General features: G+C 41.4%; 1 protein-coding gene across 25 annotated transcripts in view; it reads right to left on the bottom strand.

Moving 5' to 3' along the window:
* Ppfia1 (PPFI scaffold protein A1) overlaps positions 1-24,832 on the bottom strand; it is a 119,483-nt gene that overhangs the window by 14,659 nt on the left and 79,992 nt on the right. For 14 of the 25 annotated variants that reach the window (XR_002397351.2, XM_087205448.1, XM_021264451.2 and 11 more), the window contains 8 exons: positions 22,696-22,919; positions 18,921-19,152; positions 15,516-15,545; positions 9,138-9,289; positions 7,909-8,081; positions 7,328-7,421; positions 2,243-2,324; positions 1,940-2,140 (listed from right to left, as the gene is read on the bottom strand). Coding sequence is in view for 24 of the 25 variants with exons in the window: in XM_087205448.1 (XP_087061574.1) it covers positions 1,940-2,140; positions 2,243-2,324; positions 7,328-7,421; positions 7,909-8,081; positions 9,138-9,289; positions 15,516-15,545; positions 18,921-19,152; positions 22,696-22,919 (1,188 nt within the window). In the remaining variant the exon portion in view is untranslated. The remainder of the gene's footprint in view (positions 1-1,939; positions 2,141-2,242; positions 2,325-7,327; positions 7,422-7,908; positions 8,082-9,137; positions 9,290-15,515; positions 15,546-18,920; positions 19,153-22,695; positions 22,920-24,832) is intronic. The other 11 variants (XM_087205451.1, XM_087205449.1, XM_087205452.1 and 8 more) reach the window with 1 other exon arrangement.

The raw sequence follows: 24,832 nt of genomic DNA, 5'->3' as shown, positions 1-24,832 counted from the left end.
GAGAGGGGCACACATATAAGCCACTGGCACAGAAAAGGAGCCAAGAGGCAAAGGTCACACTTTGCACTTGATCATTAACACAAGCTTATCCCCTTTTAAAGAATAACCACGCCTTGTGAACAGTGTTGTCAGCATGGACATCATGCTTACCAGTATGCATGAGAGAGTACATTTTATACTGCTGAAAACTTTCTTTCTCCAGTAACTAATGATTCAATATACAGTGTTTACAATGGTCTCACCACACTCAAAGTGTAGCTCATGATAGGGTGTCTGCCTGGCTCTCCCAAGGCCCTGGGTTTGAGCCCCAGTACCACAAAACAAAACAAAAAACACAAACAATGGCACTGTGTTACCATCAGAGCCAGACATGAGACTGATGGCCACCCTGCTGACCCACTCTAAGTTCCCCAGGGAAGCAATTTCTGTGTTTCCATCTGATGGTGTGGGAGAGTCTGTCCAAAGTGAGATCCAGTCCTCACTAATCATTAAACTCAATCACAGGAGCTCCCTTTCAAAAGAGGGTTCTTAAAAGCTTTGGAAAAGCCACACAGCATCTTCATTTCTAGAAAGGCCATACTAATGTAAAAACAGCTGGGGAACAGATTGATCCTGGTTACAAAGCATTCCACTAGGAAAAAGCTCTCTGAGCCATGGGTAAGAACAAAGGCTTATTGTTCATTTTCATAATTCTCTACCAAACAAAATCTCAACCGTTTATTTTTTGTAAAGTTACTGTGAGCTGCAAGCCAGATCTTGGCCTGCTACTCAGCAGTATGTCTACAAGGCTCTAAGAATTTGTTTTCTCTCTAAAGCAGAGGACTGAACAGAACAGCCAAATGAAAACCCCCTGAATTTTGCAAATTAGGACCTGGCCTGCCCTTATCTCCTAATAACCATTGACATTTCATCAGAATAGTTACCAGGAAACTCTTTTGAGGACTCTTCAGGACTCCCCATGTGAAGAGCATCTACGTGAGCACAAGCAGTGCAGGGCAGACACCAGCAGCTCCCAAGTTGGAGAGCACCTGCTGGCCCCACAGTGTCACAGTGTGCCCAGTGTACCAGCCACAGTGTATCCAGTGAGCTCACTGTTTTTCCTTCTTTAGTTTTTGTAGGGAAAAAAATGTCCACTAAGAAGAGATCAGAACTCTCTAGGAACCAGAAGATTTTGGGGTAGAGACCATCCCTTACTAGCATGTCAGCTGTATTTCACAGGCACCTCTGAGATGCCTGGAAGGGCCTCAACTCTGTAGCAGATATATAAAGTTACTCCTTAAGTCCTATCTACACGTGACATGACACAGATGCACTCATACATAGGATTTTGAAGAAGCCAGACACAAGAAAGTAAAGGCAGCACAATCCTGTTTCTAGCCTAGATGCCAGGAGCCAGGTGTTTGTTTACCCCCTGGGGAACAATGTGAGGGTCCATACAGCCCTGGGCTTATCTGTATATTTTGCTGTGTATTTGAAGAAAAACGTTAAGATTTACAGCATATAATTTGGTAAGCAAATATTTTTATATATAGTGTAAGTGCTAATCATTCAGTTTGAATCATGAAATAGAAAATGAAATTCAAGAAGTATAAAATATTACTTAAGATGTTAATTTTTCCTTCCTCAAGAAGTCCTTAGACTTACTCAGTTTTGACAAATTCATATTTAAATTTGTGACAATCAATTTTCTCCCTTTCAAAAAAAGCCTCACTTTTTAAATGAGGCCTTTCTAACCAAGCTTTTACATAGCATTTGGTAGTTTCTTTGGACCACTTAATTCCCCTAAGTTATGGGTTGTACTATGCTCTACTGAAATTTTAAGTCAAAATCACCCTGAGTGTGATAATGAAGCACCAAGGGAACAATGTTAGCAGGACACTGCCTTCACGGAGGCCTGCCTTCCTCCTCCCCAGAGAACAGAGAGCCTCTGCGAACGCACCGTTCTCGATGTGGGCGGGGCAGATGGGCTGGTTAGTGACATGATCTCCTGGATGGCCAGCCGCAACTTCAGCCTGTGTAGGGGGTTGCTGATGCCAATCTCCCGTTGGATCTCTGTGTCTGACAGGGCTGACATGATGGCCCCACTTTTCACATTTGCTCTGCAGGCAGCCACGTACCAAGCAGGCATCCCAACCCAGAGCTGGAGATGAGAATGAAGAGGCCAGAACATCAGGTATAAACAGGAGATGCATCAACAAGTTTGAGTCATTAGCATACCCGACTCAGTATTAAAGGGATGTACCTCCAGCCATACAACCACTGTTGGCCCATCCCACTGTGCAAACGGTAAGCCTTGCCTCCGGGCTTCCTCCAGCAATTCGTGTCTGTGAATAAGAAAACATTTAAATTAAAGAATCACTGTTACACATAAAACAAGTTAATGGAGTATTCCCTTTGAGCATTTTCAAAGCGTAATAACAGGTATTCTCATTTCCTTTAATCTTCTATAGCTTTGATGTTCTTAACATCACCCTTGAAATGCCAGTTTCATACATACTATGGAGAATGCCTGAGTAAAAACAATGCTAGAGAGCTCCCTTGATTCCCAATTCAATCACTATTACTTCAGAGAATTTGAAAATTACTACCAACTTATAAAACCCAAGCCGAATTTTCATATCCAAGGTAATAGGACAATTAGGCGAAAACAGAACCACTGCTTCCACTGCTTTTAAACAATGAAGAAAAAATATCTAGGAAGAGGAAACCATACCTTAGTTGAGACATCAGTACCTATCTTTGTGACAGTCTTAAAAAAAAGTGTTCTTTGGGCTGGGGATTTAGCTCAGTGGTTCCAACACCTGCCTGGCAAGTGCAAGGTCCCAAGTTCGATCCCCCATACCAAAAAAAAAAAAAGTGTCCTTTTTTTTTTTGACAGGTGGTGGTGGTAGTGGTGGTGTTGAGACAAGGTTTTGCTATGTGAGTCCAGGCTGGCCTCAAACTCCATAGCCAGTCTCCGGAGCATTGGGATTATAGGTGTGCACCACACACCCAACTGCAATGCAGATTTTTAACAATAAAAATGTTATCACCTATTATAGCAAACAAGTAATGGATGACAGTTTCTACTGTACACCTCTCTTCAGCTAAATAGGTGCAAGATAAATTAAGTCACTGGGTCATCTTGTGGTTTTAACGTATCTTTAGAGGGCCAGAAATCCCAACAACTTGTTCAATGCAGAATGTACCATGAGCACAGAAACTCATGCAACACCAAGGATGCGCTGCAGGAAAGTGTGCAGGAGAGTCTTGCTGTGCACACCTGATGTGATTGAAAATATCATATGTGCTTTATTTCTAAATACCCAAGTCACAATTTTACTATACTAACATCTCTAAAAATGATTTGTCTAGCATAGTTATGTGAAAGATTAACAGCGTAAGCATGGTAAAGTCTTGTCTTATTTCTGAAGTGCTTACCTACAACACTTTTTAAAAAAGAGACTTAATAGCCTAGAAGAGAGGATGGCATTAGAACAGAGAAGACAGGTATGGTTACTTTATGTGCAAAAACACCTCCAGTCACTCAGTCTGTCTGCCTTTCTCTCTCTTCCCTTTTCCCCTCCCCCTCTCTTTCTTTTGAAGGATGGGGACTGAACCTAGGGCCTTTGCATTAAGCTACATACTAGCCCCTTTTTAAATTTTTGAGGTAGGGTCTCACTAAGTCACCCAGGCTGGGCTTGAGCTTGTAATCTTCCTGCCTCAGCTTTCCAGAGTGCTAAGATAGTAGGCATGTGCCATAACATCTGATTTTTTTCCCTTTCTTTTTATATGGTCCTGGGGATGAAACCCAGGACTTCACACATGCTAGGCACATACTCTACCACTGAGCTACACACTTCAGCAAGCGCCCCCAGTCATTTTTTAAATTTCTAGGTTCTTTTTAGTTATTTTTTTACAATTATTTGTGTGAAATATTCCACAGAAATTTCTAAAGATAAATACTGGGTAATAATAGTAGTGGCCTTTTCTTCAGACTATAAAGTCTATTATAATTAAAGCTTATGTTCTAAGTAAAATGTTTCATGTAAAATTTCAATTAATAGAGGGCTGGGGATTTAGCTCAGTGGTTCCAGCACCTGCCTCGCAAGCACAAGGTCCCAAGTTCGATCCCTGGTACCAAAAAAAAATTTTCAATTAAGAGTTCCTAAGTCACCCATACACCCAGGAACAACAACCAGAGAGTAACTGTACCAGAGAAGGGAGCAAATATTTTAATATCTCAGGTGGAGCAAAAAAAAAAAAAAAAAAAGGCTTCCTAGTTGAAACAAGAAAAGCAACTCATAAAGAAACTGAGATCAGCCAGGCGTGGTGACACTGCCTGTAACCCCAGCCCTTGGGAGACTGAGGCAGAAAGATCACTGAGAATTCGAGGCTGGAACTACATAGTGAGACCCTGTCTCAAGAAAAAAAGAGAGAAAATGAGATCCGCAGAAATGTGCTCATCTGTACACGAAGCAGTAGGTGATCCCATAAGACTGCCAAACCTGTCTAGAGAGCTGCTATGACTCATTTAAATACATACACAAAGCAGTATAAATCAATTTCAAGGCAAAGATCTGAACTTCAATAAAGGGTCTGTTCTGGACACTGTGGTCAGGCCAAGGAGAAAGAGGACTACTGCTGCAGGACAGGAGGGCTTCCAGATTGTGTTCACACTCAATAGATACTGTCCTCAGTACTCCAACAATGACTTTGTTGGATTGTTTCTGGTATTGGGGATGGAACCAAATGTTCTACCACTAAACTAAATCCTCAGCCATTTTTATTTTTTTATCTTGAGACCGTTTCTCACTAAGTTGCCTAGGTTGGCCTTGAACTTGTGCATCTTCTTGCCTCAACTTCCCAGATAGTGGGATGATTAAAGGTGCATGTCACTGCACCAGCTATAATCTTTTTTTAAAGTATGTAACAGACATGCACTGTGAACAAAGAACAAGGGGTCCTTCAGCCTCCGCTACCTGAAGCTTGGTGTGCACTGCTGTGCACTTTATTTGCACCTTCTTCCTGAAAGTAACTGTGTGCGCTTAGAGATAGGCCTGGGGTCCAGATGCAGCAGTGGGAAGGGTGTGAAGGCAGTGGAATTAGGATGATGCATCCAAAAGTCTTGAGATGTTAGGACACAAGTACAGGAGACCCTGACTGAGTAGCTGGCCCAAGCTCCACCTGCAGGTAGCTCCCTCCCTTACCAGGTAGTCTGTGATCTATGAGACTGGGTACCTAACCTAGGCTAACACCACAGATGGGCACATTAGAGCCCCAGTTTTCATGGGAGGGTGGTGGTAGTGTTGTTCCCAAAGATGTGCAGAAGCCTCCCGTGTTAAGATGCAGAATATGGACCCTGCAGACTCCTGTGGCCAGTTCTACTCTGGCTCTTTGTGATACATACAATTACTTTCTTCTTTTTTCAGTGGATCTTGGAACTGGGTCTCTTTTTGTGTTACTGAGAATACTTAATGCAGCCACCCATTTTTCTAAATCTGTGACTTGTAAAACTAAACAGCTACGTGGTGTTTACTCATTTGCCTGATTGCCCATTTGGGCAAGGTTACCTAGCCATCTACCCATATGATTATTTTCTAATAAAAGAACCACCTGTTTTCCCCAATTCTACTATAACTGCAAACATAAATATGACAGAACATTTAAGCTTCAGCAACATTCATTCTTTTACTGCTTAATTTTCTTAATAAACAACTCTTCAGGGGCTGGGGATTTAGCTCAGTGGTGCTGCCGTCTGCCTCCCAAGCACAAGGTCCTGAGTTTGATCCCCCATACCAAAAAACAAAAAAAAGAACTCTTCTTGCCATCAGCCCCAAAACAAGGTAATCAAGCCAGGTTACATGGACCTGTAATCCCAGCATGTGAGAGGCTCAGGCAGGAGGATCACCATGAGTTCAAGGACAGCCTGGATTACATACAGAACCCATCTCAAAAACAAGAAAAGAAAAAATTAAAAAGAGCAAACAAAAGTACAGTAACCAGGGAGTGACAGGACTCTTTCCAGAATGCCCATCATCTGCCCACAAAGAATATCCACCAAGTGCTGTTAAATCGTTTCTACAAATTTCTATTTACAGAGCAGCAAAGGCTGAGTATTCGTATAAAATTGTTCCCATAATAGAATTTCACCTGCAATGGCATATTATCAGTGGTGAGCTAGTTAAGATAGTCATTATGAATGGGCATGATTGCCCACACCTGTAATTCCAGGACTTGGGAGGTTGAGAAGCAGGAAGACTGCTGTGAGTTCAAGGCCAGCCTGAACTACAAAGTGACACCCTGTCTCAAAAAACAAACAAGCAAAAAAAGACAGTTATTATGATATGAAAAATATATAAAGTATGAAATAAAAGTCAGATAAAAGGAAAAAAAGAGAGAAAAGAAAAAATGTTATTGTAACCTAGAGCAGACAATGTATCTAAAAATGTACCTTGACTTAGACCAATTATCTTATGTGTTTTATGTTTTTTTGCCTATTAGTTTGTTTTTTTAACCTGTATATATGCTAAGGTCTTATAAGAGAAATAAATGAATGTGATTTTGACAAAATAAAAGGGGGGCAGAGGGAAGAGGAAAAAAAAAGAATTGAAATTTGTTATGTACGTGTACCAGAATGCAATCATTATGTAGTGCAAACATGTACTAATAAAAGTTGAAAAATAAATAGTCATTATGAATTCCAAGAAGAGAACTAAAATGAGACAGATTCCATAACTTTCTAGCAGAGAGGTTCCCAGGTGCTGTAGTGTGACTTTGGGACCAAGGCCTTTGCACCCTGAGTTCCAGATAGTGCTGGCTTCTCAGGGCCCTTAGGAGTGGCCACAGGATATTTCTCATAATCAAATTTATAAAAGAGCTCATGAACTTTCACCTTTTCTCAAGACCAGTGTGACCATTTTATCTTAGGCTTTCAAGTTTTTTCCCTACTATCAAGTTCAACTTTTACCTCTTAGACTTTATACACTATCTATTTTGTTGCAGAAAGTTTTATTTTTTTATTCATCAGTTCACAGGGAAAATGTCTCAACTTATCTAGTTCACCTGCCTAACTCTGGTTTGGGGTGTGGTCAGCTTATACAACCCATCGTACATCAGAGACATGTACACACTGTTCCTCTGTATCCTTCTGTCAGGTATCTCAGTGCTTGCAGCAGGCTGTTTGTATCACTGAAAGCTCTAAAATGTTTGCCATCCTGCTTTAGGTTAATCTTTTAAAAGACAATGTCTATACATAGCTAGATATTACATTTAAAAACAGCTAAAACTTAAACACCGTTAACTCTGAAAACTGTTCAGTGAGATGGTGAAATTAAAAAAAGCTTACTTTTTTTGAAGTTTACGATTTTTTTCAGCCTGTCCTCCCAATTTGCTAAGTCCCAGGGCATCTTGAGATGAGTTTTCTGTCTCTGAAACACCAGCTACAAGGAAGCACAAGAGCCCCCAAATTGAGAGTAAATTAACATGGCAAAGTTATGTGTTTAAACAAATAGGTGGAAGACTCTTTATAGGTACAGAGCTAAATAATTCATCATAAGCATTTTTTTTTTTTTTGGTACCGGGGATCGAACTTGGGACCTTGTGCTTTTGAGGCAGGTGGCGGAACCACTGAGCTAAATCCCTGGCCCAATAGCTAAATAATTCCTGAAGGCTAAGCTTCTAAGCAAATAACACATAAAAGTGTCTGAGAGTAAACTTGCACCTATGAAGGGCTAATCACTCAGGGCAAATGAATGTTCACAGTTGCTCTCTGGTTTACACCTGGGCAGACTATGAGAATGATGCTTCTTGGAGGATGCTCAGCCGTGACTTTGTGTGGGAACTGGTCACATACAACAAACACACAAAGGAAAGCTCATGCTCTCCCCCACTCCCAACAGTTAGGATGGCTGCTGCAAACTCACCCACCTTGTCCTGGAGATTCTTTGCCAGTTTGTCCAGGCCGGCCCTTTTCCTTCTTGCCAAACAAACGGCCAATAGAGGACTTGATGCCCTTCTTCTTGGGGGCTTTGTGGAGCGAGTCCTGGCTGCTGTTACTGCTGCTGGGATTGCTCACAGGACCATCCTGGGAGCCTGTTGAGCTTTAAGGAAAGAAAATGGATCTTTACCACAAGATGTCATCACAGCTCCCCAGAACACTCACATGCACTAGAACAGTCTGTGTTTTTAGTATTTGTTCCTTAAACTTCCTAAAGAATATTTCAAGTCTCTTACATGCAGTATGTTATGCACAATAACTCAGGCTTCCAGTAACACTCCCACAGACTTGTTCCTGGGAAGCCAAGATTCTGAGGTGTGCTCCCTGCTCAGAGGAGGTCTGGACTCCAGCCCACCTGATTTGGGTGCCCCAAGAAGCACCCTCTCAGGGGTCTTGCTCTGCCAGTAACGGCCGCACTCAGGCAACAGAGAACATGGTCTCGGGAGCCAGAGGAACTGGAATTCTCATCCTTTCAGCAGCTCCTGAAGGCTCCCACGGTCCTGCTCTCCTCAAACAAAAAGCAACAGCAGTACCACCTGTAGAGCCACTGTGGGGACTAATGTGCACCCTCTGTCATCCTACCTGGTACAGAACAGAAACTCATAAGTGGAAGTGTGTAAAATGATAGTCTACTAATAACCAAACAGCTTACTGGCTTCCTGACAGGATGTTTACTAAAGGGATAAGGGTAATGTCAAACTCTCAACAGCTTATAAGACCCAGAGTACAGAAGAGCACCTGAGAGGCACTGATTGTCCACAGAGTAGCATTTCCCAGAACCTACCACATATGTGTGACAAACTTTCCACCAAGAATAGAAAGGAAGTTCTCAAAGCAGTGAATGTGTGGAATCTGAAGAAATGGTGTTTTTCTATAAAGTGCTGATCTCAAATAATTCCTTCCTTTACAAACTTTGCCCAAACAGATGGCCTCTTCAGCTGGATGTCACTATGGCCTCAGACCAGTGGCAGGCATTCTAGGTCTAACATTTTAATAAACACAACTGAATTACCTTACCCAGTAATTCTTTAAAAACTTTAAATTCTTTAAAAACACTTTGTTTTGTTTTTTTTTCCAAGAAAAGATTAATAGATGTTCTTAAAACCTAAGATAAGAAGGTTTCTCAGAGGTCTTTTGGCTTATGAGGACTGATCCTTACTTTCTCATGTCCCTGATGTCCTCGTGGCTGACAGTATGCAATGCCCCTTTGTGCAGCCTGTCTAATCGAAGGGACCTTGGAGAGGAGGGAGGGGAAGTTTCACATTTTATCGTTGTCTTATCATCTCGTACCTCTTCTCTGGAAGCTGGTGACTGAGGGGTAAAATAAGAACAAAATTAGTTAATAGTGGATTATAAAAAAAAAGCATATCACATAGGCTTTAAATTATATTCATAAACTTACTTGAAAATCTATTAGCTACACTTTCTACCTGAACAAAAAGGTCTCATTTTAGTCCAATGCCACCCTGAAGGACTGTCTTGTCCATGTGAATGGGACCATGCAGTAGACAGCACAGGGCAGTCCGACCTGTAGCATTCCTCCATGTGAAGACTGGACAAGCATAGAGACACCACTATGACCGGCCCCCCCCAGCCCAAGGCTCTGTTCACCATAGAAACCTAGGAACATCCAAGGACAGTCAATGAGAGGCAGCAAAGTCACAAACAAAACTTGTACATAGCATCCTTATCAATTTAAGATAACAATGTGACTCTCATTACTGAAGATCCTGTGACAGCTATGTTCATCTCCTGATGTCATTCAGAAGGAACACTAGGGCGGGCAGAAACCTCAGGCAATTTGACAATACCTTTAAGTCTCGGAGGAAACAAGACAAAGGACAACTTGGATCAAGACCCAAACAAACATACGCATGGCTTCTATTTCTCACTGTTTGGACCAGATGCTATGAGTGGAAGTGCTCATACACAATTTAAAATCTTACTTCCACGTGGCTTGATAAAATAATCCTGGATATATCATTAAAAGAAGATCTCTCAGACTGAGTTTTCCTTTTTGTGATGGGCCATGAGCATGCCTATGTGTCAAGGAAGGCAGGGTTGTGGTAACAACAGTGAATAGATTAACTAACCCCTTTGGGGTTTGGGTAGATCCTACTTAGAAGGTTGTTATTTTCTGGTTTTGAAGTAGGACTAGATTTCATGAAACATTTACAGTGGATATTATTTGTATGAACAACAGGACTTAAATGGCTAGCTTCTTTGTCAGTGCAACTGTATGAAGGATACTGATCTCATTACAGCCTTGCAGCAGCTCAGTGAGGACCAACTAGATTAGTGTTAACTCAAGAGCTGAGCTCACCTAGGACATAATCTTAACTGACAGTTGCATAAATTCTGCATCCTTTTCTCATTTCTAATTGTAATAAAGAGACAAAAAGAAAAAAAAAAAAGACTGCGTGGGCAGGTGTATAGCTCAGTGGTAAAGAGCATGCTTATTTAGCTTGCTCAAGGCCCTGGGTTTCATCTCCAGCAATCCCATCTCTAAAAAAGGCCATCATGTTAGAAATTATCAACATGAGGCGCCCAGAAGGAAGCTCCGCCGCTGCCATCCCAAGCTTCTAGGGCAGAGAAGCTGAGCCGGTCCCAGCACGTGGAAGGAAGCTCCCCCGATGCCATCCTAAGCTCCTAGGGCAGGGAAGCTGAGTTGGTCCCAGCACCCGGAAGGAAGCTCCCCCGCTGCCATCCCAAGCTCCTAGGGCAGAGAAAGTGAGCCTCGCGGGTGCGAGAAGAACACCCCCTGCCCCCGCCCCCCGTGGAAATGAGAAGACATGTAAACAAGTCTCAAAAACAGGCTTCTGGATCACCTACAGCAACCCCAAAGGGAAACAAGATGGAACAATCTGATACTCAACCACCTAGACTTTCTGAACTGGCAACAAAAGAGGATCTGGGAAAAAAGAAATCAGAAATAATTACTCAGATAACAGCAAAGATTTTGCTCATGGTGCAAGACATGATTAATAAATCTAGAGAGGACACAGATAAAAAAATAGAGGATCTGAGGAACATGATGGAATCCCAACACAGGAAACAAATGGAATCCATAAAACAGATACAAACAGATTTCCAAGAGATTAAAAACTCCATCGAAAGTCTGCGCAGCAGAATGAACCAATGTGAGGATAAAATTTCACATATAGAAGATAAGATTGCAATTAGTGAGGAGGAAAAGAAAAATTGCTTTAAAATTGTAAGGGAACATGAGAAATCAATCCAGCAGCTGCTAGACAATGCAAAGACGAACAACATAAGACTGACTGGAGTCAATGAAGAAACAGGAAACAGTGCAGATGACATAAAAAAACTCTTCACAGAAGTGATGGCAGAAAACTTCCCAAACAGGGGAAAAGAACTTGACATATAGATAAGTCAGGCATATAGGACTCCAGCTAGCCTTAATCAAAAAAAATCTACACATAGGCATATAATAGTTAGGATTCCAGAAATCCAACAGAAGAACAAAATTCTACAAGCAGTGAGAGAAAAGAAACAAATCACATACAAAGGAAAGCCCATCAGAATCACAGCAGACTTCTCAAGGCAAACCCTCAAGGCAAGAAGAGCTTGGAGTGATGTATTTCAAGCCCTAAAGGAAAACAGCCTCCAACCCAGATTGATGTACCCTGCAAAACTATCTCTCAAAATGGATGGAGAAATAAGATACTTTCATGATAAAGAGCACCTCAGGAACTTCATGAATATCAAACCAGCACTCCAAAAAATTTCAGACAATACCCTAGGAAAAGACAATGAGGATCACAACCCCAGGAAACTCAACAGAATGAATCCACTGGGTGTGACAAATTAAACGCAAAGGGGGAGAATCCAACAAAAAGAAAAAGTCATGACAAGGCTTTTCAAACTTTTGACTTCATCTCCCTAATGAGTGTATAATTCAGTCTTGTTATTGTACTGATTAGTATTTTTCTGATTCTAGAGTTGCACACCTTTCCTTGCGCTGTACTGGCTATTTATCATCTTCTTATGCCTACTTTTTAACTGGGTTGTCTATTAATGAGCTCTAAGAATTCTTTATATATTCTGGTCATAGGTTATATGCATTGTAAATATGGTCTGTTTAAGGACTACTTTTCATTTTAATGATGTCATTTAAAGTTCTAAATTTTGATGGAATCTCATTTATCAATTTTTTTCTTTTATACATCATGTCTTTTGTACACTAGGTAGTTCCTGCCTACCCTGAATTCATAAACATTATCCCTTATAATTTCTTCTTAAAGTTTTACACTTTTAGGCTTTCATATTTAGGTTCATAGATCCCTTCAAGTTATTTTCATGTATGGAAATAAAGGGTTGAGGTTAATCTTTTATATATGGATACCAGGTGTTCTAGTGCTGTTTGCTGAAAACACTATCTCTTCCTCGGCTCTTGAATTGAGTTTACATTCTATAAAATGCTAATGTTAAATTATCTTTTAAAACTCAGTGGACCATATATGTGTGGTTCTATTTCTAGATTCTCTGTTTTATTCAAACGATCTATATGTCTTTCCTTACACCAACACTGCCTTGATTACTGTAGCTTTAGAAAAAATCTTAAAATTAGGTACTAAACGTCTTCCAACACTGTTTTGCTTTGTTTTTTTTTTAACTTTTCTAGGTCCTTTGTACTACGTAACTTTTTAAATTTCAATATCCAACTCTTCACTTACAGCAAGTATACACAGACCTGAACTTTTATATATACCTTGTGTTTTCTAATCCTGCTAAATTCAAATACAAGTTCTAGGGGCTCCTAGGGATTTCTTAGTATTTTCTCTGTAGATGATCATTTCATCTACATATAAAGATTTTGCTTCTACCTTACCAATCCTATCCTAGTTGTGTCATTTTACTGCCAGACTATTTTGGTGGGGACTAGGTTTCAAAGTTTAATGGACAGATAAAGAGTAAGCATATCTGCCCTTGTTCCCCAACTTAAGCAGAAAGCATTGTATCTTCTCTATTCATACAAGGCGTTCTCGCTGGAAGTATGGAGTACGTGTCTTTAATCTGTTGAGAAGGTTCTGTTCTACTTCTAGTCTCCTGATAGCTCTTACCATGAACAGCTGTAGAATCTAGTCCAATAATTTTTCTCCAACTAGTAACAAGATCATGTGGCTTTTTCCTTTCCTCTGTTAAAATGATGACTTTTGGGGGTGGATCTTCCAATGCTGAACCAACACTGCCATCTCTATAACAAAACCACTTTCTACATACTGCCAGATCTGACTTCTAATAGTTTGTTTTGTTAAACAAATTTCTATCTATGTTTATACTTTTTTCTTCTATTATCTTTATACAATTTTAGGATTAGCACAATGTTGAGGTCCTAAAATGAGGGGAGAAGTATTCCTTTTTTCTGCTTTGTTTGATATAATTTATCAGTTCTAATGTTTATGAGCCTGCTGTTGTCATATAGGTAGGTTTTCAAGCTAGGAATATACTTTGTTTAATAGGTACTATTCAAATTTTATATTTCCTCCAGAGTTAGTTTCATTAATTTGTCTTCCAAGGTACTTCTTAGAAGCTGTCAAATTTATTTGAAAACAGATTTTTGAAATATGCTTTCTATATTCTTTTAAATTCTGTAGAATCTGTAGTAATGTCTCCTAGATCTTGATATTGTAATTTTTAAAAATGTGTAATTGATATTGTGTAACAGGAAGAAAAGGCCTAAAGGTGCAGGGGATGTGGGAGAAGTAGGGGAAAGGAAAAAAGGGAAAAGAAAAAATATGAGAAAAGGAAAATGGAAACAAAGTCTTTGCAAATAGGGAAGGGAGGGCAAGGGAAGGGGAAAAAAACAAGAACCAAGAGACTCATGTAATGGTACAAGATCCCAATGATCAATGTAACTATATTTTATACTGAAAATGTACCAATAAACTTAATGGGAAAAAAAAAGAAATTATCAACATGAATTATAACAGTTTAAAATTTCAGGTTAAAACAATCATCTGTTAAAATAGAAAAGAAAAAAAGAGCACTACATGTGTGCTCTGGACATAAGTAAGAGATCCTTGCATTCTAACACACACCCACCCACCGGCACCCTCTGCCCAGAGCCTTCCAGGCTCACCTAACCAGGCCCGCACTCTGCCTCTGTCCTCCTGCAGGAAGGCACAGGGCTGGGACCCATTGCCTTGTGTCAGACCTGTCTACAAGTACCAAGAAAGCAGTAAAGTCACCTCAGTCTGCCCAACAACACTGAAGGAAAGGTGGTAACAACCACATACAGGTACTTGTCTGGCCCGTGTTTACTGTCTACACAGACTCTCCCTTAGGCTAATCTTCACGGCCAGCCCAGAACAAGACTCCTCAAAGTCACCAGGCTGCATGCTGAGGAGAGGTGAGCAGTGAACAAGAAGACCAAGATATCGTGTCTGCATTTAAGTCAACATACTGCTTCCTTCACTGAGAAATTCTTACTACCCAAACCAAAATACCCAAACCACACTCAAGTCTGCTGAAGTGGGGTGAGCTCTGTGGCTGGTGGCTGGTGAGAGTGCTTTATCTCACTTTGGCCACACACAGATCTGTGGCCATTCTGAGCATCACAATTCTATCACCTCACTTAAATGAGAGCAAGCCATGGCACCCTCAGGACAAGGAACAGACTCCAGGTCACAAACTAATCACTAATAAAATGAGGATCTGCACCTGGTGTCTTCACTATATCACCACACTGTTCAGCCTAAGAGCAGTTCACATACAGTTGCTAAGAACAACTACGCACCTGTGGCAGCACTGTCCAGGTAAGTCACTGTTCAGTGCACCACCAGGTAAGGCAGGAGGTATAAGGTGGGACATGGTGTAGGGTCAGAGTACATGCAGCACGAATTAGGGAGAGATTCTGGATCAATATCAAGAATGCCCACTGATCAGCCCTGTACCCAGTGCAGTGTTTTTACTCTAACAGTTTCCTCCGAGAGGGAGGCTGCCCGGAGATCAGAGCATCTGGACAAAATGAAGGCTGTAGGGAAAAACGGTCCAGGTTTTGAAATCAAACCAGCCTTAACTCACACCTGCAATGCACATCTAAGCTCCAGTTTCCACATACGAAAATGACAATAAGCACAGCAACTTGTTTTTCACAGGGATGTATTTGTGGACTAAATAAGGCAACAGACTGGCCAAGCACTGAGTCTGGCACCTGGTCCAGAGCAAGCGCTAAGTGCTAGTCATCAGTACCAGTAAAGTTGGTTTTCCTAAATCTAAAACCTATGGCTCTGCTTCAATCACTCCTTATTTTCAAATGCTAAATTCTATGTCTATCATACACAAGCATGCAAAGGCTGGGAAAACAGCAAACTCTTGCATTTGTCCCCATGTTCCATGGATGGCTGATTGCCAAGAGAATAACAGCTTGTGATGTGGCAGGTTAGTTTAAACACTTCCAATAAATATCAGGTATTCATTACAATATAATGACAGTGTCACTCTTATGTGACATACAATACTCTTCCATGCATTATGGAGATACAAAGGTATGCTAAGTTACTAAACAATTTACCTTTCTACGATGTTTCCTTAAGTCGCTAGGCTGATAGATGCATGCAAAGAAATGGAGACCAGATTTATTGTACACTTTAAAATTAAAAATTCAAGGATCAGTACAGGCAAATATATTACAATGTGAATGACAAGACAAAAATAAGCGAGAGAGGATTTAGAGAAAATATAACTGGAAGTCAAACAATTTTTCACCACAAATTTAAATCTAAGTAATTCAAGCTTTACTAGAAAATACTATAGATCATTACTCAGACAGAAAATTCTATTTGAACACCTGCGATTTAAAGCATGGCATTCTGTATAACAAAGGGCCCAATAATCACTTAAGCCAAAAGCCAAAAATCTAAGTCAAAAATCTCTATTACAATATTCAAATGATGAGGAAGTTATTGCAAGACCTATTATAAAACTGAACAAACCTATATTTAATCATTTTTTGGACAAAAATGTAAAATCCTCACCTAGAATATGATTTATAACTTCTCAAAATATAAATTTATTGCTGGGTGCAGTGGCATACACATGACATCACAGCACTCTGAGAGGGTAAGGCAGGAGGACTGCCAAGTTTGAGCTCAGCCTGGGCAACTTAGTAGGACCCTGTCTCAAAATAAAAATACTACTAAAATAAGGGCTGTGCATGTATCTTGGTACACAGGCCTGAGTTCAATCCCTGGTACTATGGGAGACAGAAGAGGGGAGGGGAGGAGGAGGGAGGAAGGGGAGGGTGGGAAGCAAGCATGCTGTGAAAATATGTAACAATAACTAGCACAGTACTAGGTAGAATCTTTACATCCTACGATTACTGTAAGATATTTTAGTTTAAAAGTAGTCTATTAAAGACTGTGGTATACATCCAATAAGTTGATGAGATTTAGAATCCTGATTATAATTACTAAACCCAGAAGGTAATATTGTCTGCATAAAGTTTCCATTAATTTTACACTCAGCACTGCCTCCTCTCCCTGCTTCTGCAGTATGCAGGCTTGAACCCAGCCAGGGGCACTCAACAAATTACATTCCTAGCCATTTTATATTTTTATTTTGACACAGAATCTTGCTAAACAGGCCACGCTGGCCTCAGACTTGCAATCCTCTTGTCTTAGCTTCCCAAGTAGCTGGGATTACAGGCATGTGCCATTGCACTAGGCTCAGATTATTTCTTTAATATGGAAATATTCCATTGATGAATCATACAGATCCTACATAATCTAAGCAAAAACACTTATATCCTCCCTGTATCCACATTTATGATATACTAATTACGATCTACCACTACTGAGAAAAACACATTTTAAACCACAAAAGCCCAACAACCCACTAATAAGTCATAATCCAGCACAGATTCACACACAGTTGCCTGGTTACCTGCACAGGCTGTGAAAAGCCATCAAAGCACGGGGAAGGACTGGGAAGGGAGCTGGATGGATAAACTACAGATTGATGGGGACCAGGGGTCTGGATTAGAAATGAATCTGGAGATGGCTAAAATAAAACAAACACAAAGGTGGTTCAGGAAATCAAAACCAATGATGGAAACACAGAGACTGTCAGCCAGCATACTGAATTACAGAACCAGGAAAAAATATACCTAGTTTTCCTGGTTTTTTTCCTGGTACTGGGGATAGAAGCCAGGGGCACTCTTAACACTGAGCTATATCCCCAGCTTCTTTTTTTTTTTCTTTTGAGACAAGGTCTTGCTAAATTGCCCACCTTGGCCTCAAACTCATGATCCTCCTGCCTCAGTCTCCCGACAGCTAGGATTATAGGTGTGACCAACCATGCTTGGGATACTCAGCCCTTTTTGAGTCAGGATCTCTAAATTGTCCAGGCTGACCTCAAACTGGCAAACCTCCTACTTCAGCCTCACAAGTAGCTGGGAATATAGGCGGTCCTTTTTTGCACTTCTTTTTACAAATGTCTAGAAAGAAATAAGGATGAAACAAAAAAATGAGGCTGTCAAAGAGGTTAAAATGTAAGTCTGAGGCCAGTCTGGGCAACTTGGCAAGATGCTGTTTCAAAATAAAAGTTAAAGCCGAGTGTGGTGGCACGGGCCTGTGATCCCAGCACTTGGGAGGGTATGGCAGGAGAATTACTGTGAGTTTGGGTCTAGCATGGGCTACATAGTGAGTTCAAGGGCAGCCTGACCTACACAGCAAGATCTTTGTTTCAAAAATACAAAAAACAGGGGCTGGGGATTTAGGTCAGTCGTTCTGCCGCCTGCCTCACAAGCACAAGGTCCTGAGTTCGATCCCTGGTATCAAAATAAAACAAATAACAAACCCCCACACCTAAATAATAAAATAAATTTTTTTTTTCTTTTTTTGGTACCGGGGATCGAACTTGGGTCCTTGAGCTTGCAAGTCAGGCATCAGAACCACTGAACTAAATCCCCAGCCCAAAATAAAATTTTTAAAAGAGAAAAAAGGGGTGGGAATGTAGCTGAGTGGTAGAGCACTTGCCTAGAATGTGAGAGGCTCTGGGTTCAATCCCCAATATTGCCAAAAAAGAAAAAAGTTTAAAATATTGCCTAATTTAGTATAAATTATTAATATTATTATTATTATTTTTTTTGTACCAGGGATTGAACTTGGGACCTTGAGCTTGCGAGGCAGGCGGCGGAACCACTGAGCTAAATCCCTGGCCCCAATAGTATTATTATTGATAGTATAAATATTAATAGTTAATAGTATAAATTATGAAAATAGTATATCCAAATGCTACGAAAGAGACTGGTTACACTTAACATGTCACTAAAATGACTTGGTTCATTTAATTATATGCTGGCTAACAATGCAACTAAAAATGAAAACATAGAGCAAGAGAAAAAAAATGGTCTAAGTACAGGTGAAAAGCAGAATGCTGTAAATACAATTTCACATGAAATGTGATCTCACAGGTAAGATAAGCACAAAGCCTAGACTACACCAAAAGTCTTTTCATCTGCACACTGTCACCAAAGAGGTAAGTTCACAGCGTTTCCCGGACAGAAGTGATGCATAGCTGATGAGTGAGAAGTCCATCTGCCTCTCAGGAAGCTAGGAAGAGGCTCAGCTCCGAATGGCCTCACACACAGAACTTCATTCAATGTCTGTGCATTTTTTTTTATATGCTATGACTCTCTATATTTATCTTTGTTAACTTATCTATTCATAGGAAACGGGAAGCATTTCCCCTTCTGGCTGCTGTGCCTTGCACAAAGCCAATGCTGGATATCTGGTTATCCAAATATTAAAATTAATCTGGTATAGTTGCATGATTAAATATTAAATAGTTTTCAAAATCTTGAACCTCTCAGGATAAAAAATATCAGTGACTTTCTTCTGGGTAAAAAGACGGGAATTCAATGTCCAACATTTCATGCAGGGGTCTGGGGCAGCAGCAGGGGAAAGGCTACACTTACCAGAGTCATGACGCCCAGCCGGTCCACCTCCCGGGCCGGGCTGTGAGGGACCCTTCTAGGGGTGGAGCGACCGCTGCCTGGAGGAGAGGAGCCAGCAAGCGAGGAAGCAGGAAAGGGGGGAATAGAGCTCATTGATCTAAAACGACCAAGATTGTCTAAACTTCCACTGCCAACTCTACTCTCAATCTCCTCTGCCCGCTGCTCTGTGTTTTCCTTTTCTTCTTGTATCAGCCTAAAATAAAAACAAAAGTGGTCATCCTCCCTTTATTAGCAAACAGATTCATGTGTCTGGATTAAAAAAAATTTACTCATACTCTATATTACTGTAAGTAAACCCCAATAACTTGCTCAATTAACACTTCTACTTTGTACCTGTCCTTAATCTAATGATTTTTAGAACAACAAAAAGTAAATCTTCTGCTGAGTTTTATTAATTTTGGTATCTCTCATTTGATTTTATTAATCACACTACATATTTGGAAAGGCAACTTTTTCTATAGTTAAAGCTAATAATTCCTTCATAAGAAAAATGTCATTTAAACTTTACAACTCTTACCTCCTTATTTAGAGCAAAGCTGTACATTTCTCTATAGATTTAAGCACTGGAAATCAGAAACTCTGATCAAAAAATTTTACAAGTCCCCAAGCAATTCATTAGACTAAATTAAAATGATGTGCTAGGGCTGGGGATTTAGCTCAGTTGAAAAGAGCCTGCCTGGCAAGTGCAAGGTCTAGAGTTCAATTACTGGTACCAAAAAGGGGGGAGGGGTCAAAATGATGTGCTGATTTATTTTTTCAAATTTTAAATTTGAACACAAGTGTTGCTTGACAGAATTCTCTATTTTCCTTGTCTAGATTTCTGGATTCCTGTTAACCATGCTGCACGAATTTAGAATTCAATATTAAATGTTCTTCTATCCTAAGGCATTATGGATAACTACTTTCCATTAGTTATCTATTACGGATAACTAAATAGCAGTTGTGATATTTTATTATATCAATGATAATTATTTTAACATTAAGCAGAAACCTTGCAGTCACTGCAATTTCTTTAGTATTAGGGAAATTATTAGCAGAATCAAAGTTCTACTTATACATTCTACGAAAGGTATTTTTTTGGTTATTATTAATAAACAGAAATCTCCAGGTCAGTGGATAAATCTTACCCTTTACACCAGGTCAATTTATTGTATAATTATTTTTATCCAGCAATACATTGTAAAAAATAAAGGTATACAATCCTTTTGTATTCCCACAAAGATGGAGGTCTGAGTTACCACTTTTAAAAATGGCACTGCGGTTGGGTATGGTGGCACATGCCTGTAATCCTAGCACTTGGGAGGCTGAGGCAGGACTGCTGTGAGTTCAAAGCCAGTGTGAGCTACACAGTGAGTTCAAGGGCAGCTTGAACTACACAGTGAGACCCTATCTCAAAAACAACAACAGCAACAAGAAAAAATGGCAGCTGCAAACAGTTTATAAAGTCAAACACTTAGGCTGCACAATTGATTTTCAAAGCCTACAGTCCTTTGGATGTTCATTTTCTTCTCTCTTTTTTTTTTCCCCTTCTGTGATACTGGGGATTGAACACAGGACTCTTGCACTAAGCTACATCCCTAGACCCTTGTTTATTTTTTTTCATTAATTTTATTGGTACATTTTAGGTATACAATACAATTACATTTGTCATTGGGTTCTTGTACCTTTACATAATGTATCTTGGTTCTTATTTTTTCCCCATTCTCCTGCCCTCCCTTCACCCCCTCCACCCTTCCCTATTTACAGACTTTGTTTCCATTTCTTCCTTTTCTCATATTTATTCCTTTCCCTTCTTTCCTTTCCCCTACCCTTTTCACTTCCCCCTCCCCTTTGGACCTTTTCTTCCTATTTCATATTATCTCTTGTACATTTTGATCTTTATTTACACTTTCACTTTCTCACATGAGAGACACTATTCGGTATTTACACATGTATGACATATTTATTTCACTTAAAGAGTATGGCCTCAGGGGGCTGGGGATTTAGCTCAGTGGTTTCCGCTGCCTGCAAGCGCAAGGACCCAAGTTTGTCCACCTCCCCCCCCCTCAAAAAAGTGTATGACCTCAACGTGCATCCATTTAGCTATAAACGTCTCTAGGACCTTTATTTGAGACAGGGTCTCACCATCATTAACTTGCCTAGGTGGGGCTTGAATTAGCCATTCTCCTGCCTCAGTCTCCTAGCGTGCTGGGATTGCTCAGTGTGCACCACCAAACCCAGCTGTTTGTTCTCTTACTTGCCTAAGGCTCTCTACAGGCAATGTAACAGGTATTTTCAACTGGTCAATTTGAGAAAATCCCCACCCCTGCCCTCAGCATAGCCCACAAATGTAGTTGCTTTTTATGCAGATCCAGGACTGGCTGTGACTACATCAGCTCTGAGCCAACAGGGCAGATCTCAGGGCACCTCTGACCATACTGTTCCATCTCCAGACCAAGGCACTGTGAGCCGTGGTTACCTAAGCCCTCTTCATCACGACATGGACAAATTCTTGGATCTGATTCCAAAACTGGCCCACTGTTTGGTAAATTTCCTACTGTTACCCCTAACTGATTTGCTGAAGAAAATAAAAAGTCTAAAAAGATTTAGACATCCACCCTCTGATTAACTGTTATCCCACAGAGAATAAATTTTCACAGGCTGAAATAATTTAGTACAGCAAAAGACCAAAGAGTGGGGACCTGCAAGCCAAGACCCTCTACTTTCCATGTTGGGCTGCCATTCAATAGGCTCCTGAAAATGAAGCTCTGTGAGGTGTACATCAGTGGCCCACAGTGCAGTATGGCAGGAATGCAAGAGGAGGACCCTGGGGTTCAGTCAAGGGGATACTCAGGCTGGATGGGTATTGATAAACAGCCTCCCTCATTCCCCATCTTCAGCTTACCATGGGCTATGCTGACTTCTCTCCTGGTGAGTCACCCCGTTGTCTGGCACTGGCCAGCAGAAGGAAGCCGCTGCTGCTTGTCCACTGTGTATTCCAGCCACTATCTCTCCAAGTCACACATCTTCCCCTTGTGCACTGAGTCAGGGAGGTGAGTGCTCTGCACATCTTTCCCTCCAGGAATAGTTCTCTGACTCCAGGGGAAGCTGAGCTGGCTCAGGGTTCCCCAGGTGGGCCCTGAGCCCTTGGGACTCTCTCCAACTGTGTTGTCAGCTTCTGGGAGAGAGACTTAGCATCTTTCATCTCCCATAGTATCCTACACAAAAACACTAGCACCACAACTGTAGGGAGACTGCTCTGGTTATTTGAATTTATAATCAAGACAAACTTAGAAGTTAAAAAAAATTTTTTTCAAAACAAGGTCTCACTAGGTAGTCCAGGCTGCTCTTGAACTCACTATGTAGCCCAGGTTGGCCTTGAACTTGCAGTGATCCTCCTGGCCTAGCCTCCCAAGGGCTGGGATTACAGGCATGAGCGACCACGCCCAACAAGAAGTAAAAATTCTTAAAACAGCCAGGCATGGTGGCATACACTTATAACCCTAGCCACTTGAGAGGCTGTGGCAGGAGGGTTGCCAAATTCAAGGCCAGCCTAGACAACTCAGCAAGACCTTGTCTCAAAATAAAATATTAAAAGAATGTAACTCAGTGGTAGAGCGCTTGTCTAGCATGCGCCCTGAGTTCAATCCCTTACATACCCCTACACAAAACAGAATTTAATTAATATAGAACATTTAGAAGATGTTAATTCTATTTGTTTGAGACTTTTCAGAGCACACCATGCTACCTCACACACCTGATCTCTTTGTTGATGGCATCCAGCTGTTCCTGAAGCATCATGGCCAGAGTCTGTGCATCGGCCTGCCCGCTGGGTGACAACAGATCAACTGAGCTGAGCAGAGTGTCCCTGTCATCTTCACCATCAGACACATCAACATCGCTCTCAAATGCCTGTGCAACATTTGCCAAAACACTGGCTTGCTGGGCACGTTCCCAATCCTGTTCATTGAGAGTCTGTACCTGTTAACAAGAAAGCTGAATCTCAGCAGACTGAAATCAACAAGGCTAGTTATAGGAACACAAAAGAAATGTACCAGAAATTTAAAAAATTATAAATGGAGGCCCAGAAGAGTTTGCAAACATAGGTTATGTTTATAAGCTGCTGACACGTGATATGTAAGAAATGAGAGTGCAGGCATGGTGACACACACCTATAATCCCAGCTACTCAGGAAGCTGAGGCAGGAAGATAGCAAGTTTGAGCTCATCTTGGCTAGAATAAAATAAAAAGGTCTGATGATGTAAGTCAGCCCTCCTTGGGTACCCCACTTGGGTGGGTGGGTGGAGAGGAATAGAATGGCAGGGAACACAATGTTGCTGTGCCCGATTAGCCATGTTAAAAAGAAAAGAAAAATGACTTAGATGCACTGGGTTCACTCAGCTACCATTACATCTTATGAGTTTTATCAAATGACACAGTGAATCTGAGTCTGCAGACCTTTCCTTTGCTGATGCTGGCATTAGTAAGTATTGAGAAAAGCAGAGGAAGAGAAGCAAAATGATAGAAACAGAAGCAAGCTGTGCGGACACACTGCTTCTAAGGGTGTAGGTAACAGTGAGGTGGCAGGTGGGGTATTGTTGAGAAATGCAGTTCCTGTGGAAAACACTGTTGTAATCAGCAAGTACACAGAACACACATGTGCACTGGCCACCCTGATAACATCCTTTAGAATCACTGGCTTTCCACTGGTTCATCCCTTCAGCATAAGAACATTTTCTCCCATCCCTCCATCATTAAACAACAGCAGAGAAACCACAACACTTTTACCCGGACTTCTGGCTCCAGACTCCTGAGGCCCACTACCCAACTTGTCTGTCCCCATTAGAGTGTATTTCTTCCCCCCGATCCCCCAGTACTGGGGATCAAACTCAGGAACTTGCACTTGCGAGGCAGGCAGGGCACCACTGAGCTACATTCCTGGCCCTAGGACTGTACTTTTGTAGGGAGCTGCCCTGGCTATCTGTACTCCTTTGCTTCCACCCTGAGGCATGCTGCAAGGGGCTTGCAGCACCTCCCCGCTGGCAGAACTGCTCCGGGGAAGCATTAAACTTCAAGTTAACAACCCTGCCGCCTTCCATACTCCACTCCCCTTGACAGCCTTGGGCTTGGTTGTTCCCCATCCATCCTGAAGCATTTTGCTCACTGGGTCTCAGGATACCACCTCTCCTGGTTTCCTCCTACCTGATGGGTCACTCCTGTCTCACAGTAGTTCCGCCCAACTCCTCCCAACCTGTAATTCTGAAATACTCCGTGGCTCATCTGTGGACCTATCAGCAGGCTTTCATATGTGACCTCAGCTTGTCTCATGCCTTCAAACCCTACCTGTAAGCTCACAAACCCCCACATTGTAGCTCTAGCTCTAGACTGTTCCCATGGAGATGAGTGTCTGATCCCACCTCTTGGAGACAGAACAGGCCTATCAACCTGATCACCGTCACAGCTCAACTCCTACGCTGCCTTGATTCTGCTGCGTTCCTCATCTCAGAGACAGACTCCAGCTCTCTGGCAGCTGAGGCCTAAACCTATGGGTCATCTTGATTCTTCACTCCTTCATGATGTGTCTAATCGCTCAACACATACTGACGGTACTACCTAATAGTGTCAGAATGGCTCCTTCTCTTTCCACCTTCAGATCTTTGCTTACAGATCACTCTTGTGGTGACACCTCCCTAGCTACTCTACTGAAAATTCTCCTCACTCCACAACCAGGCTATCTTGGGTCCCTTCTCTGCTTCCTGATTATTACCACTGGAATGGTTTGAAATATGTCCACAGACTCTCTCAAGGTCCTCTCTTTAAGAGGTGGAGGATAAGTCTCACCTGCTCCGCACAGTGGGCAAGACCCAGCAATTCACTGGGAGGAAAAGAAATGA

Source organism: Heterocephalus glaber, unplaced genomic scaffold (assembly GCF_053883595.1).
Source record: "Heterocephalus glaber isolate CG9 unplaced genomic scaffold, H.glaber_assembly_v1.0 deba00000594, whole genome shotgun sequence".
In the NCBI taxonomy this organism is placed as follows: Eukaryota; Metazoa; Chordata; class Mammalia; order Rodentia; family Bathyergidae; genus Heterocephalus; species Heterocephalus glaber.
This window is presented reverse-complemented; position numbering and strand designations above follow the sequence as displayed.